The sequence below is a fragment of the Tinamus guttatus genome, unplaced genomic scaffold (assembly GCF_059628265.1).
Source record: "Tinamus guttatus ecotype Peru unplaced genomic scaffold, ASM5962826v1 Tinamus_guttatus_pri_ptg000139l, whole genome shotgun sequence".
Classification (NCBI taxonomy): Eukaryota; Metazoa; Chordata; class Aves; order Tinamiformes; family Tinamidae; genus Tinamus; species Tinamus guttatus.
In genome coordinates this window covers 675,980-691,706 of record NW_028288673.1, presented here as the reverse complement: position 1 = coordinate 691,706, position 15,727 = coordinate 675,980, and the positions used below count along the sequence as shown (strand labels likewise).

Genomic DNA, 15,727 nt, shown 5'->3' with positions numbered 1-15,727 from the left:
TTTGGTGTTTCAATTTCCAGCCATTTCCTCTAGTTCTGCCGGTGGCCACCAGTGAAAAGAGGCCAGCCCCATCCTCCTCACTGCCTCCCTTGAGGTACTTCTAGACACTGCTCAGGTCCCCTCTCAGCCTTCTCTTCTCCAGGCTCAACAGGCCCAGCTCCCTCAGCCTCTCCTCACAGGGCAGATGTTCCAGGCCCCTGATCATCCTCGTAGCCCTGCGCTGGCCTCTCTCCAGCAGCTCCACATCCCTCTTATCCTGCAGGAGTCGGCGGTGCCGGAGCAGGTGGGATGCCGGCCGATCCAGGCAGCCCAGGTGCGGAGCAGAGCCAGGGCCTGGCGCCCGTCCCGGCTCCTCCTCCGCGCTGCTCCCCGAGCCCATTATGAAACAACCCATGAGCACTAATCCCTGCCAGGCCCTGGCGCTGCCACCTGTCCCCAGCTCCTGAGCGGATGGGGCTGCTGGGGGGCCCTCAGCTTGCAGCTCTGCCCTCCAGCTCCCTGCCCATAGGGCATGGGCAGGGGACAGGCTCCAGCCATGGGGCAGGCATGGGCACAAGGTGGGGGAAGTCAGGGGACAGGACAGCGTGGAGGGCACTGTGCCATGGGGGGTGGGAACAGGGCTTGTAGGGGGACTGGAGGGTCTGGGGGGTACCAGGGCCACACTGGGACAGGGTGTGGGTCATTGGGGTCCGTGGGTGCAGAGACCAGCAGTTCAGGAGGGATCAAGACTAGGAGTGGGAGGGAGAAGTGCACAGGATAGTGGTGGCAATGGGTGCAGAGGGCAGGAGTGCAGGGGGGGACCAAAACTGTAGAAGAGAGGAGCACGGGGTGCAGAGGAAGAGAGGTTTGGGGGCCACATCCCCTCCATGATGTGTCTGAAGGGCAACAACGCTAGGGAAGGGGCTGGAGCACATACCATACGAGGAGAGGCTGAGGGAACCAGGGTTGTTTAGTGTGGAGAAGAGGAGGCTCTGGGGAGACCGTATCACTCCCTACATCTACCTGAAAGGAGGTTATGGTGAGAGGGGGGACAATCTCTTCTCCAGAATAACTGCTGATAGGACAAGAGGAAATGGCCTAAAGTTATGCAAGGGGAGGTTCAGGTTAGATACTAGGAAAACTTTCTACATGTGAGGAGTGGTGAAGCATTGGAACAGGCTGCCCAGGGTAGTGGTGGAGTGACTGTTCCTGGCAGTGTAGGTGAGGCACTTGGGGACACGGTTTAGCAGGTTATGTTGTTGAAGGAGCAGGATTATACTCGATGATGTTGAAGGTCTTTTCCAACCGTGATGATTCTATAACGACAGAAGGGACAGGAGGCAGTAAAGGAGAGCGCAGTGGGGGAACAGCACGAAGCAGAACAGCCCTGGCCCCTCTGCTGTGCGGGGCAGGACAGCGCCCGGGCTCTCCTGCAGCCCGGGCGGCCGCGGTGTCACACACGTCACCTGGCCCAGCTGCCCGCGGGCTATTTCCAGCGCCCCCGCACCTGTTTGTACCTCCACCCCCGGCCACCCCCGCGGCCCGGCCGCTGCGCTCCCTCCCACGCTCCGGGGACGCGCGCCAGCAAAGGCCACTGCCCCGTCCCCGGGGGACAGGCGCCTACATCCTCCGCGTGCCACCAGGGTCACAGACGTGCCCTCGGGGCTGCTGTCGGCAGGGCCGCGGGCATGCGGGCAGCCGGAGCCGGGGGCAGCCTCAAGCCCTGGGTATGCAGGAGGGTGACGTGGTTGAAGCGGGGCATGATGCTGACCCCAAGGATGCAGCGCTGCGGGGGTCCGGGAAGTGTGTCTGCCTGGCTCTGTGTCCCCCTGCTATCCATCTCCGCTCCCGAGTAAACAGGCGGAGAAGGGCAACATGAGGAAGTCTTTAGGACGTGGCTGCATGACCTTTCCCGGCTGGCTGCAGGCCAAGCGGTCCTGCTAATGTGCTGTCAAGTATTAATTACCTTCCAGCAGGCTGGGGTCAGGGCAGCTCCGAGCAGCTGGGATGGGGTGAAAGAGCAGCTGGGGAGAGAGCAGTGGGAGCAATAACAACCGCAGAGCTGACACGGGGGGACAGGGAGGGATACGGCCTGGAAAACTGGGGGAAATGGGAGGGATATGGCCTGGGAAACTGGTGGAGCAATGGGCACTGTCCCAGGAGCTCAGGGAGAGGGAGGCATCTGACCTGGGAATGAGGGGGAAGGGAGGAATATGGCCTGGGAACTGACAGAGAGGGAGAGGTACCGCCTGGGATCTGGTGGGGCAAGGGGCTGGCACAGCACTAGGGTACAAGGAGAAGGATGAGCAGGATGCCTTGCCCCATCACACGTTCTGTTCCAACCCGGTGTGGGAGGCGATGACCACCCCTTGCTACATTCACCCCATCACTGCATCCTCCTCCAGCAGAGCCCGGGGATGTGGCTGTGCTGGGCTTAGGTAGGTCAGGAGAGGCCCCACCACCTCCTGCCCCAGTGACAGCCAACACATTTCAAAGTGGGACTGGTTCCTTGGCAGGACAACGTATGCGTGTGCCGCCAGGAGGGCTTTGTCGGCCTCATCCCAAAATAGACCCCAGGAAATCTCCCCACAGAGATGCCCAGATGTGAGTCAGACCAGGGCTCTGTGGGTTCACACGGCAGGGTTGGTGGGGCTGGGAGCTCCGGAGACACAAGCAGAGAGGGGACAACATGGGGACAACTGACTGATCCCTTGGGGCACTTTGCCCCCCTCCCTCACATGCACTGCATGGGACCAGAACACTATGATCACTATGAGCAAGGAAAAGACCTGGCCCTGTCACATCTGTCCTCCCCACAGCAGTGATCCCAGCCCCACACCCCCGTGGGATCCTTGCCCTACGTGGCAATGGGATACCAGACAAAACTCAAGAGGGACCAGTGTGAAATGCGTCATGGTGTGAGACCAAGTCATTGTCCCCACCTTACGGCTCCTCTTGCAGAGCAGACTTGGAGAAGGGAAACTGAGGCACGCAGAGGGATGGCCATATACTGCTGCGTTCTCACAGCCCTGGCCAGCCCCTCACCCTGTGGGTTGTGGTGTTGCTGGTTTGTGGGTTGTGCAGGTCCTTGTAGGGCTCTTGCAAGGGAAGACTTATGGGGTGCAATTGCAGTTGGGCTGGGGAGGGTGGCCCTGGAAGGTGCCTTATGGCTGTGGTATCGTTGGGGCTGGTGATGAGCTGTAGCATTTGGTGTATGATGTGCTGTGACATTTCCAGCGCTGTGCCGTGGCTGGGCAGCGTCGTGGCATCGACGGTCACCCACACTGCCCAAAACAGGCTGTGCATTGCAGCGGTGCCCCGAGTGCATTGCATCGACAGCTCCAGCTGTGCACTAGCTGCCTAGCTCCATGTGTCTGTCCATGAGTGTTACGTGCTCGCAGCCACCCCACAGCATGGTGCATGACCCAGCAGGGGTTGAACCGCGAGTAGAAGCAAGCCGCAGCTCCTGCAAAACAGCTGTGGCTCCAGGGCACCGCGTGCTGAGCCTATATTTAAAAGCTGGGTGCTGCAGCTGGGGATGGCACAGGCAGCAGGGCACGGTGCCAGGCATGGGCATGGCCCTGGAAAAGTGCAGCAGCCTCTCACGTAAGGGGTATGGGGTGGCCGTGGGGCAGATGGGCTGCAGGTGACAGAGCCAAGAAAGGCACAGCCCGAGCCATTCCAAAAGCAGCAGGCCCAGTGCCCCACATAGCCCCACGCAGGGAAGGAGGCCCCAGGATGCCTCGTCCTGGCAGGGCTAGGGCTGCATGTCTGTCTGTCTGTGCCCTGCGCTCAGTGACCAAATGTCTGTCTGTCCCTGTTGGACGTGCTCTGTGCTTTCTGTCTGTCCATCTGCCCATCCAAGCAGCACTGCGCATTGGCTCTCCATCCCATGCATGCCTGTCTGCACAAGCTGTACTCTGGACTGTCCATCCATCCATCCATCCATCCATCCCAGTTTTGCTCCTCTGTCTGCCCCTACCTGGTTCTGGGCTCTCCATCCCTCGTCCCCCTGTGCCATGCTCCATGCTGGGTGTCTGTCTGTCCTTTCTCGCAGTGCTCTCTGTCCATCTGCCTGCTGCACAGCGCTGTTTCCCCATGCCATGCCCCGGGCCATCTCCCTGTCTTCACGTGCCACGGTCTGCTGCACGGTGCCCATGCCCTGCTCCAGCCTGTCCGTCTGTCTGCACACACGGTGCTCTGTTTAGTCCCCCGTGCTGTGCTCTGCACTGTCCGTCTGTCCTGGCACAGCACTCCGTGCTGTCCGTCTCCCCGTGCCCTTTCGCACGCCGACACCAGGCTCCTAGGCCATGCTCCGTGCTGCGCGTCCATCTGGTCGTGCTGGCTGTCCCTGCCAAGACGGGGGCTGGCGGGGTGGCCTATGCATCCCCCGGCCATCCTGCACGGCCCAGGCGATGCCGGGGACTGTCCAGCGCCTGCCTCCTGCCTATGTTTGGAAGTCGGCATGAATCGCGCCTGACACATGTTCCCTGCGAGCGAGCGGGAGATTAGCGCAGGCCGGCGCTGCCCTGGGGACGGAGGCCACGGAGAGCGCAGGAAAGTCTGAGTCACAGCTCGGAGCGCCCAGGGAGGCTGTGGGGGGTCAGGGGCACCGAGCCGGGCCCTGCGCACACCTGGCTTTGCCGGCGGCACTGGGGCACGGCGAGCTCCCGCGCGGGGACGCAGGTGAGGCTGCAGCTCTCCCGACTGCCCGGCTGCTTGGCTGTCCCCGTGCACCCCTGTATCCCTGCTGCAATGCCTGCCCGGCCACGTGTCCTGCCGATCTGGGCACCCCTGGATGCTCCCCAGCCTTTTGCTTGCGGCTTTTAGGCACGGCGGAGCCCTCTCTGCTCAGCCCCCCAGCACTTTGCAGGGGGGACGGGCTGCAGCGTCGGTGCTCCGTGGTGGCCCGTGGGTCCAGCGGGCACTGGTGGTGCTGGCCATGCGTGTCTGGAGGAGCTGATGCCGGTGGTGACGCTGCTGTGGCTGTGCTGGTGCAGGTGGCTGCAGCTGGCAGCGCGGCGGAAGGGTCCTGGGTCCTGTTTCACGGCTGGGGATGGAGGAGCAAAGAGCTGGGATATGGAACCAGCTCTGGAGACGCGAGGTGGGACAGAGCAACCCCCCAACCCATGCCATGCGGGATGCTGAGTGGGACAGAGCCAGCCCTGACCCCTGCTACGGGACAAGGTGGGGTGGGACAGAGTGAGCCAGGACCTCTGTGTGCTGGGATGCACTGGGAGAGACCGGGATGGGCTGGGAGGGACTGGGATGGTTGAGACTGGTCTGGATGAGGCTGGATTGAAATGGGCTGGTTGGATTGGGCTAGGTCGGACTGGGCTGGCCTAGGCTGGGGTCTCTGTGCAGGGTCCGTTGTTATCCCTCGAGGATGTCCTGCAGCTTGGGAGTGGAGCAGACAGCTGCCTCTTTAGACCTGAGTGGGGCTAAGATCCCTGAAGTGGCCCTGAGGGGCGGCCAGGAATCTGATCATTTGCTTGGGCAGTCGCAGGGTGCATGGATTCATCAGAAGAGGACGGGGAGGAAAACGAGGCCTTCCTGGAGTGGCTGATGACCCGGACAGGACAGAAGCTGCCGCTGCGGGAGCTGGAGGAGCAGTACGAGGTGCTGGAGGAGCTGGGCAGCGGGACCTACGGCCGCGTGGTGCTCACGGAGCCCCGGGATGGCGGTGAGCAGTTCTGGGGAGCAGGGGGAACCTGCTGCTGGGGGATCTGCATCCAGCTGTGTCCATGTCCAGCCGCAACCGCGCCTGCACCCCAAACTAGCCAGCCCTGCAGGTGCGAGCCTCCTCTTTGCCCAACAATATTTGTGTCCAGCCTGCCCATTCCAGCACATCCATTCCCATCTCTGCCCAACCCCTTCAGAACCAGACCCTGTGTGTGACAGATCCTGCTCTCACCAGTGCCCAGTGCTTCCCATGCTGCCCCAACCCCAGCTCTGCTCCATCTCCTCCTTTCCACCCTGATGGGGCTGACTGGCTTCCTGTCCCAGGCTCACCAGTGGTTCTCAAGCTGATGGCAAAGGAACAGACGGATCGTCGGACATTCCTGCGGGAATACTGCATCACTTTGTGCCTCTCAAGCCACGACGCTTGCATCCGTGCGCTGCCCATTGCCTTTGAGAGTGCCACACACTTCGCCTTTGGGCAAGAACTTGCTCCTGCTGGGGACCTGTGTGACCTCCTCAACCCGGGGGTATGTGTTGCTGTGGGGTTCTGCTATGGGTCTAGGGTATGGAGAGACGGTCAAAGGTTCAGAAAAGGGATGAGAGCCATGAAGTGTGGGGATATGCAATAGGGTGTGAGGAAGGGGTGCAGGGACAGCTTTGCAGAGAGGGCAGTGACAATGTGTGAGCAAAGAAATCCTTGTAGCTGGGTATGCTCGCAGCGAAAGTGTGTCTGCATGTGCATGCCTCGTGCATGCCTCCGTAGGTTATGAAACTTGCGGTGGGTGGAGTGATGCTATTGGGGACACCTTTTGCACTGGGGTGTGTGTTCACTCTGTGTGGGGAGATCCTTTGCACCGGGTTGCACACTGATTCTGTGGGGAGACCTTGTGCAGCAGGTACATGATTACACCGTGCGTGGGGAGGGCTGTTGCAGCAATGCACACCCACAGTGTGTTTGGGGATACTCTTTGCGCAACTGTTAGATAAAGAAGGTGCAGGAGATGCTAGCCAGGGCATTGGGAGCAATATCAGTGTGGGATAGTTCTGTTGTGTGGTGGCACCAAGGCAAGAGTATTGGTACCATGGGGAGGAGTCCTGGGAGCAATGTGGACAGCAGAGCTGCTCTGAAGCTGGTTGCCCGGGGTCATCCGTGCATCAGATGACAGTGACCCTCTTCCATGCAGGAGGGCCTTCCAGAGGTGCTGGTGAAGCGCTGTGCGTCCCAGGTGGCCGAGGCTCTGGATTTCATGCACAGCCGGGCCCTGGTACACCGGGACGTGAAACTGGACAACGTGCTGCTCTTCGACAGCGAGTGCCGGCGGGTGAAGCTGGGTGACTTCGGGCTCACGCGCCTGCAGGGCTCTGCCGTGTGTGCCATGACCAACACGCTGCCCTACGCCGCTCCGGAGCTCTGCCTGCTGCAGGGCTCCGACACGCTGGAGCTGGACTCCAGCCTGGATGTGTGGGCTTTTGCCGTGCTGCTCTTCTGCCTCTGCACGGGCTGCTTCCCCTGGGCTGCAGCTCTCAGCTCTGACCCGCAGTTCGAGGACTTCAGCACTTGGCAGGGCAGTTCGGTGGGACGGGGGTGCCGTCATCCTGGCAGACCTTCGGCTCTGGGGCTCAAGAGATGTTCCGCCGCCTGCTCACGCTTGACCCTGACCGCCGGAGCCCGGCCATCGAGGTGCAGAAATACCTGTCACTGACGTGGGTGATGGCCCGGAGCCAGGGTTCGGAGAGCGCCGGGGCTCAGCCTGCAAACCGTGATGGACAGGAACCAGCACTGAGCAGTTCCCAGTCCCCTCTTGCCCATTGCTCAACCAGCAGCCAGCCCAGTGCCCGGGAGGGATTTGGGGCTGATCTGGGAGGACAGGAGGCTGCCAGCAGGAGGGAGCAGGTCCACAGTGGCCAGAGTGCAGGGAATGGGGTTCCCACAAGCTCTGCTAGCACTCTGGCCCTGTGCCACTAGCCAGCATCTCCCTTCCTCCCCCAGGCTGCCAGCAAGTGCTTCCTGAGAAGGGAGAGAGCACGAGGAACGGGACAAGGGGAGACTCGCAGGATAAGGGCACGTGGGCGGCAAGGCAGGCTAGAAATGTGCTACAAACATAGGAAGGAGAAGCACTGCCTAGAAGAGCCTCTGGAGGGGCTCAGGGATTCTAACCCCCTGGCTCCGACCTCTCATCCTGAAGATGAATGATAGTGATGACCAGAAACAAAACTCCGCCTGAGCAACATGTGCTGGTAAAGCTCAGAATGCAAAAGGTTGACAAAGGTTCCCCAAGGCAAAACAGTCATCAGGGCAATGAATACTTAAAGGAAAGCAATTAATTAGAAAACAGGCACATTAAGACTGAGATAAGATCTTCATAATGTGGATATTAAAACTGCTCAGTAACTCACAAAGATATTTAGAATTATGTCTAGCCTGAACTCCCTTCCTGCATCTCGTATTCAAGGAAGTTGTTATCATTATACTGGCTGCTGTAATTAAGGAAGACTTGTTTGGGGTTAATGAAAGGAGGAAATAAGTACTTACCCTCGAGGCATAGGCTTGGTGGTTCTCTAGTACTGAAGGGCAGACTGGATAAACCTGGGATTGAGCTCTGCCTAAGCAGTGTAAGGACCTGCAGTAGGAGCAACTACAAGTGGGGAAGGACCAGTCAGAGGTGATTCTGTACGCACACATACACACAAAACAAATAAAACAACAGCAAAAAAGCAACAAAACAACAACAGAAACTTCTAGAGCACACTGGCCTGCATGTGGGTCAGTAATGTTTTACGTTATTGTGAACGTGAATGGAGACAGGAAGAGAAAATTGAGGTGGTTCTGGGTATGGAGGAGACAGAGGGTAAACAGGAAAATAGATATCAGAGACTGAAAAGGCTGCAAGCACTTTCCATCTCCAGTGGGACTGTACCTAGATATCTTAAGTGATGAGACTAGCTGGGCAGTTTGCATTAAGATGGTTTTTCTGGGGCAAGTTCCTAGTTTAGGAGTTGGACAAACTCTTGCTAAAACACACTGGACTTTTGGGGAGGGCAGCAGGACTGGGTGACCTTAAGCTCCTTGCTGGCTTTCACAACGAGATTACTTGTACCCAGGGCTGGATGGACCTGTGAACCAGCATCCCACTGTCCTGCAAATGCTTGAAAATGACAAACAGTGAAGTCCAAGTTATTATCTGTCTCGGGCAAAAGCAGGAAATATGACAGATGCTGTCCAGACATTGAAATCTATAGAACTTGGGAAGGGATATTTTCACCCTGCAGTCTGCCCCATCCCGGCAGAGGCAAGCATTGGCACCCAACCTTGAACTAATGCTCTGTGCAAGCAAAACTCTGCCTGTGTCCTGCTGTGCACCAATTTGGGCTCCCCTGTGCTTCTCCAAGCAGTTTGCACCTCTGGGCTCCCAGGACTTCAGCAGGTCTCCCCTCCGCATCCACAGTGCTGTGCCTGGAGAGCACATCCCTCTCTCTGTCTGCGAGGGTCCCAAAAAGGCAGGGAGATGCTGCCCTCTACCATAAACAGGCCTCATCCATCTCTTGCAAAGCAGAAGCAGAGGTGGAAATTAGCCAAGACGCTGAAGCTTAATAAAGTTCTCTGCAGATTTGTCTTTTTGTAACCTCATCCCATCTGTGCTGTCATATGAGCCTGCTGTTCTAGCCCTATCCCCTAGCCTGAGAAGGTACAAAGCTTGCAGAGAAGGGTATTTAAACGATCTTGTCATCGTCTCTTCATACTGCCAATCCTCACGGCCCCCTGCACATGCGCTTTCCTGCAGACAGAGCAAAGGGTAAGACCGGGAAGGGCTTTAGTCCGGCTCACACAACACAATCCATGGAATAGGAACCAAAAGAGATTGCAATCCTGGGACACCATCCTTGAGAGAAGGGAGGAAGGAAGAGAACAGGCAGAGGGCATGGACTGTGCATGAGGTCGCTGGCACTCAGGAGGCATTCTGATTGTCTGAATTGTATGCGGTATTTTTTAATCTTTAGCTGCATCAAGTTAATTCTGAAAAAATCACAGTGCAGGAGCCGAAGGGCTCTGCACCCAGAAGCTGTTTTGCTGACCTGGCTGGCATTGCACACCGCCTCCAAAGGTGACAAATGCCATGCTCCTCAGATAACATGCAAAAGCTGGAGAAACGGCTTTGATTGCTGTGGGGTAAATGCAGCAAGTCATTTCTTCATGAAGATTATTCTTCTTTGGGCTCACGTTCACACAGACAACTAGAAAGTCCCTTCAGTAGATCAGTATTAGTGGTACGAAATTCTTATATGAGTCACTTGTTGCTAGTATGAATTATCTAATGCATTAATTCATTTAAAGAAAGCACAGCAGGCGCTGTGCCAGAGAGGCTGCACTGTAAACTATATGAATGATTCTTTCCCAGGAAAACTTCTGTCACTCTGGGCTCCTCTTCAAATGAAAACACAGGGCCGCTCGGGAAGAATTCAGCTACTTGTTGCAGGAACCCCTGTGAAATGACTGTCTCTTCCCCTCTGGTACAGCGAGCTCCTGGATGCCTCCAGGCAGTTTGGACGTCTAGAGTTTCAGCAGTGAAATCCTAGCGCAGCACGCGACTCCTGGCTCGATGCACAAGCTGCCAGGGCTGGAACGTGGCCCCGTGCACCCGCCTGGCCCGTGGCTCCCAACTCGCTGCGGGGCACTGCAGGACTGAGGCTGGAGCTTGGTGCTTAACCTGCACCTTGCTCTCCCTTAGAACTGCAAACCGTCCCCACTAATTGCACCCCTCATCCACTCCCCCACCGCAGCAGCTATAACTGTATTACGAAGTGAAACCATCTCCCCTGGGAGCAACCTGAACCCTTCCAGTCCCCGGGTCAGGTTGGATGCATCCAGGCTGCCTACTGGGAAAAGTGTCTCAGTTACAGAACATGCCCAGGAATTGCTTGTGGCTGCAAGCAAAAGGAGACAAAATGCGATGCTGCACACTGGTAATTTGTCAGTCAAGCAGAACTGTGCATGGGGAGCCGCAGGCTGTACGTGCTTTTCTCTTTCAAGGCTGTATGTGCTTTTCTTTTTGGCCTATTCGCATTAAGTGCCTGATCCTTGGCCTTTGGGCTGCCCATCCCTAGAGGCACGATCTCCCCGCACTGGTTTTGCCTGATCCCTCTTGTTTGTGCATTTACTGCCACATGCAGACCCTTTGCAAGCAGGATGTGCGTTGCACACACAGCAGTTGTGCATATGTTAATGCATGCAGAAGATTTCTTTAGTTCTAGAGCTTTCCAAAAGTTCATGACAGCTTTTTCAGTAAAGCTCATCAGACTGACCCAGCTGTTCTGCACAGGAGCATGTTTGGTTGCAGCCAGCTGTACTGGAATGGATTGGATTTCACAGATGTTAAGGGGGAGTCTTATAAGAGACAGCCAAGCTTCACAGATAATTTGAGGAGAGTGTTGGGGACATTTTGTGGAGTGCAATCTTGCAATAAAAACAATACGTTGGGAGTCATATCAGTTATGAGGTGAAACAGCTGGAACAGCAATTGGGAACAGCAGCATTTGCCTCCGTGACAACAGGATAGGAGAAAACTCCTGGGTATCAAAGTTCAATAGATTTGGCTACTCCTTAACACACACCAGGTAAATGCTCCCATCTCCAAACTCTATTATCATGATAAGGGGGAAATTGCAACTCCAGGGGATGCAGTGCTAAACTAGGGGTCAGTGGCTGGCAAAAGAGCGCACTAAGATGTGCAAATGTGTTACAGTCAGTGTATTCAAATGGACACATTAAGAGCAAATGCAAGGACCCCTGTTTAGTTGTCCTAGAGGTAAGAGTGTCTGATGGTTGCAGAGGCATGAACAGAAGCAATGTCATTCCATTTCATTCCTCCTTCTCATATGAGACTGTCAAGAAGCCAGTTTGCACACGACAAGTTGGAGGACTTCTGAGGTTCAATTTACTCTGTCAAAGAGGGCTTTGCACAGGCTGCCCCACTCAGTGTGACAGGCCAAGGTACAGGGCTTGGGCACAGGACCAAGCCGAGTGCCAGGTCTGCATCTCCTCTGGGCATGAATGTCGCCACTTGCACTGGCTTTCCACTAACGTGAGGTCACTGTTTTCACGTGTAGGTCTTGATTTACACTGTTTTTGTGGATTGCGGCACGTCCTGCTGGAACGCTCCTATTCACTTAAGACGCACGATTACGCTCACTTCCTCTTTTAGGAAGAACACGAAGAAACCTCTGGTTGAAAAAAAAAAGAAAAAGAAAAGACAGCAATACATCTGCAGAGGACACCAACATCGTTCAAGCTTGGGCCTGAGGCTGAGAGTGGCTGCAAGGATTGCTATAGAAATATTTTCCCTGCAGACGTTCTTGGCAGTGTTTCATGAGAGGCAATGATTGTTTGAAGACAGACAGCTGGATGCAAGCTGCGTCACGGTTTGTCTCTCTCATAGAAGTTACTGGGGTTGAGGACGTGTTATTTTCCATGTCCAGCTTTATGCGGATTGCACAAAGGATACTGAGACAGCATTACACGGCAATAAAAATTAACAAGGTCCATATTGTATATATCAACTCTGATGTTGAAAGCTATTTGAGGCAGAAAGTTAAAAATAAGGAAAAAAAAAAAAAGAAGAAGAAAAGAAAAAAGGGAAAGGCAAAAAACTCCCCAATGGATGTCTGGGAAGAAAGAGAAGGGACTGATGCCAGACAAGTAGCCTTGCTTGTGGGTTCTCTCCAATGGAGCAGGTGGTGAGGTTAGATATTAGATTAGATATTAGGAAAAAATTCTACATGGAAAGAGTAGTCACGAATTAGAACAGGCTGCCCAAGGAAGTGGTGGGGTCACCATCCCTGGTAGTGTTCAAGAAACGTGTACATGAGGCACTTGGGGACATGGTTTAGTAGGCTTGGTGTTGAAGGTTTTACGGTTGAACTTGATGATCTTGAAGGTGTTTTCCAACCATGATGATTCTATGATTCAATGAGGATTAAGATGAGAGACACTCTGCTCCAATGGCTTCACTGAGAGGGTAAAAAGGTTGCACAACCTGCTCTGGTCTGAAACTGATGCAACATTTTACTGGGGCCTGTGTGAGGTGGCTGAAGATGAGCAGTTTGCAATGAGAACAGACTGCAGAAATCCGGACAACATACTGCTTAAATGCCTGATTGACAGACCAGGTCTATTGACATTATTGTTTCTTAGTATCTATTGATATTGATCAACAATTTGATCCCAATCCTTTGGTCTAGGCTCCTGGCCACTATCCGATACTGCTGGCTTAGTGAAATGCTCTGCTTTCCCTCCTCCTGTCACTGAGACACTGGGAAAACCCTAGGGACTCCTCACAATCCACACAGAAACACATAAGTCCCTGCTTCAAATACACCCCAAACCTCCAAAATCAAATGCAAATACTGAGCCTATGAGGCAGAAAATCTCAAAATGTCATTTTTTTTTCTTGGCTGACCATGATTCCAGAGGATTCCAGACCATATGATTTCTCTTTTGGAAAGATGTTAAATTCTGCTGTTCTGAGAAGATTGTATTTGTAAGGCTTGTTGAGCTTCTAGACCTTCGTGTCTAGAAGAAAGAACTGAGTGAGAGAAGACTGAGCTCTGTCCACAGCCAGATGTATTAAGAGGCACACTGTTTTCAAACTTACTTTCTCAGTAGCTTCTTAAAGGACTTCATCTGAAGAATACCTGTATTGAATTTTTATGGTACGAGAAATTTACAAGCTACAAGAAAAATGGTGAGATGCTGCAAAAACTTAGAATTATTTTGAGAATCTGATAGTTGTTTAAAGTGCTTTTATGGTGCATAACTACTTGTTGCATTGAAGCAAAGAAGCCTGTTGACAGTTCTGTTAGCATTTATTCAATTCTGAAAAAGTCCTTTAAACTTAGCTATGAGTATACTCTGAATGTAAATGAAGGACCTCCATATTCTCAATGGAATTCAGGAATGCATTTTTTTTAATGTCTCTAGTGTGAAATTGCATAAAAGTACTGTCCATTCAGCCTGTTTTTAAAGGGAGGTTTTACTTCTGTTTCATATAGATTCCTCCAAAGAATGTGATCTGCCTAGATATGCTCAAAAAAGGACCTGCTTCTTTGCTAAACATCTCTTTCTCTTGCCATTTTGCATAAAAAAAGGGACAAAGAAATGCAAAAGTCAGTAATTACAGAGCTATACTGTCAACTATATGCAATTGTCTTGTCTCTATCTCTCTGCAAGATCTTAATAGGCAATCAGCACTTACTAAGCTTTTTCCAGTTTGAACTGTATTGCTTCCTCTGTTTCATGGTTGTGTTTCCTTGGAAAGAGCTGCAAGTCACTGGATGTGTTCTGTGCATGCCCTGGTGGTGTGCATGGCTCCGATCTCCATCCCTGTTTTGTCAGGGAGCCATGAGTCTAATGGTGCTGGGAGTGTTCTTATGGGCTTGCAGGGGAGTCATGTCCTCTAGAAAACAAGTGACTCATCATAAAAATAGGTGTTTACTTCCTAATAATAGCCTCTGCATACACTTGGAGATGTTTTATTGTACGTGATGTGGGCTGTGACTTTGTGTCTTAAAAAAACCCCACAGCATTCCAGTAAGTGTTCTTTCAAGTAGAAACATTTCAGTTCAGAAGGTAGAAAAGGGAATTTTCTCATGTCCTATATCAGAATTTTTACAAGATAGGGTATCATCTGGAGTTGTCTTTGATGGATTTTCCTTAAATCCTTTGGCAGTAACATTGGAGGAAATGGGCAAAAGTTTCCAGGGTAAGAGGGAAATTTCTCCCTGGGAAGGGGGCAGTTGTGGGCAGCTCCTGGTGATGCCACCTTGAAGCCCCCCTGCCCATTTTGCCGCCAACCTGGCTGGGTTGAGATGGATGAGGGGGCCCCTGCATTCTCGGAGGTCACAACAGGATTCTCCTGCATCACAATGGAAATTCCTTCTCCCCATGGCACTGTGGGTTCTCCCCACACTTCTCTGCTAGGCAAATCCTAGGTGCTACCTGCTGTTTTCACATCCCCTCTTCTCTTTGGAAGCTGCTCTGAAGTGAGAGGGAGGTGTTTGGACAGCGTTGGAACCTGACCTAGTGCAGCCAAGGAGAAGGAAGAGGCTGGAGAGGAGTTTCTTCTCCGGGAGAAAGATACTTTTCACCCTCTAGTCCCAGTGCTACCTGAGAGCAGGGATTATGAAGACGAACATCCTGGCCACTGGCCTCGATAGTCATGGCAAAATGATGTACTCAGGTCTCAAACAGGTCACTTCTTTCGGTAAGGCCCTCAGAATCTATTTCATGAGTGTTTTTGTAGAGAACCCTGATGACAAAAATGGCCATGGAATCATAGGGTTCTCTGAGGGATGGCTGAACAGGGATGGTGGTTTTAAGGAGAACCCAGGTAAATCCAGCAGCCATCCTGGGTCCTGCTCCTCTTTCTGACTCTTTGGGGCACTCATAAGTCCCTAGCAGGCAAGTTAATTCCTTCCTGTTAGTGTGGTTACCCTGAGCCTACCCTGAATTCCCATGTGTGTGCAAGAGCTGCAGCAGTTCCAGTGGGAGTGCAGCATATGACTATATAGCAAAATATTTGGGAATGGGCTGATGCTGAGCTTGACATCTCTGCCCCTCACTTTCTAGAGTTCACTTATATTTGGGATGCAGTTTTTCAGTACATTCGACAGCAGCTGGATCTGAATAAGGTGAGATGACATCCTATCCCCCTGTTTACCCTGACGTGGCTTCAGTAATCCTGGTAGCCCTTTGCCATCAAGTACAATTATATTTCCCTTTCTTTTAAATTGGAGAAAAAAATCCCAGAAATACACAGTGATCTACAAATATGTCACAGACCAGCTTCTCTATAAATTCAGAGATATTGTAAAGTTAAAGAAGTAAAAAAGAGTAGTAGTAGTCCACCTCATTATGCAAAATATTCAGCACTTGCTGGGGCTTCTCTGCTACTGACTCCCGAATTTGGGGGTGGGATAGATTTTTTTTATGTTTTACTTCGCCAAATATTTTCTTAGAGAGCAAAGGAAAGGAAGATAAACTGTCCAAAAAATGGGACCCAAAACTGGGACC

General features: G+C 53.3%; 1 protein-coding gene across 1 annotated transcript; it reads left to right on the top strand.

Moving 5' to 3' along the window:
- The first annotated feature begins 5,490 nt into the window (after positions 1 to 5,490).
- Positions 5,491 to 11,959, top strand: LOC104568319 (serine/threonine-protein kinase SBK1). The gene is given in 5 exon segments (XM_088521933.1): positions 5,491 to 5,662; positions 5,986 to 6,188; positions 6,846 to 7,245; positions 7,248 to 7,388; positions 11,862 to 11,959. Coding segments are annotated over 5 exon segments (1,014 nt in total).
- Positions 11,960 to 15,727: the final 3,768 nt, after the last annotated feature.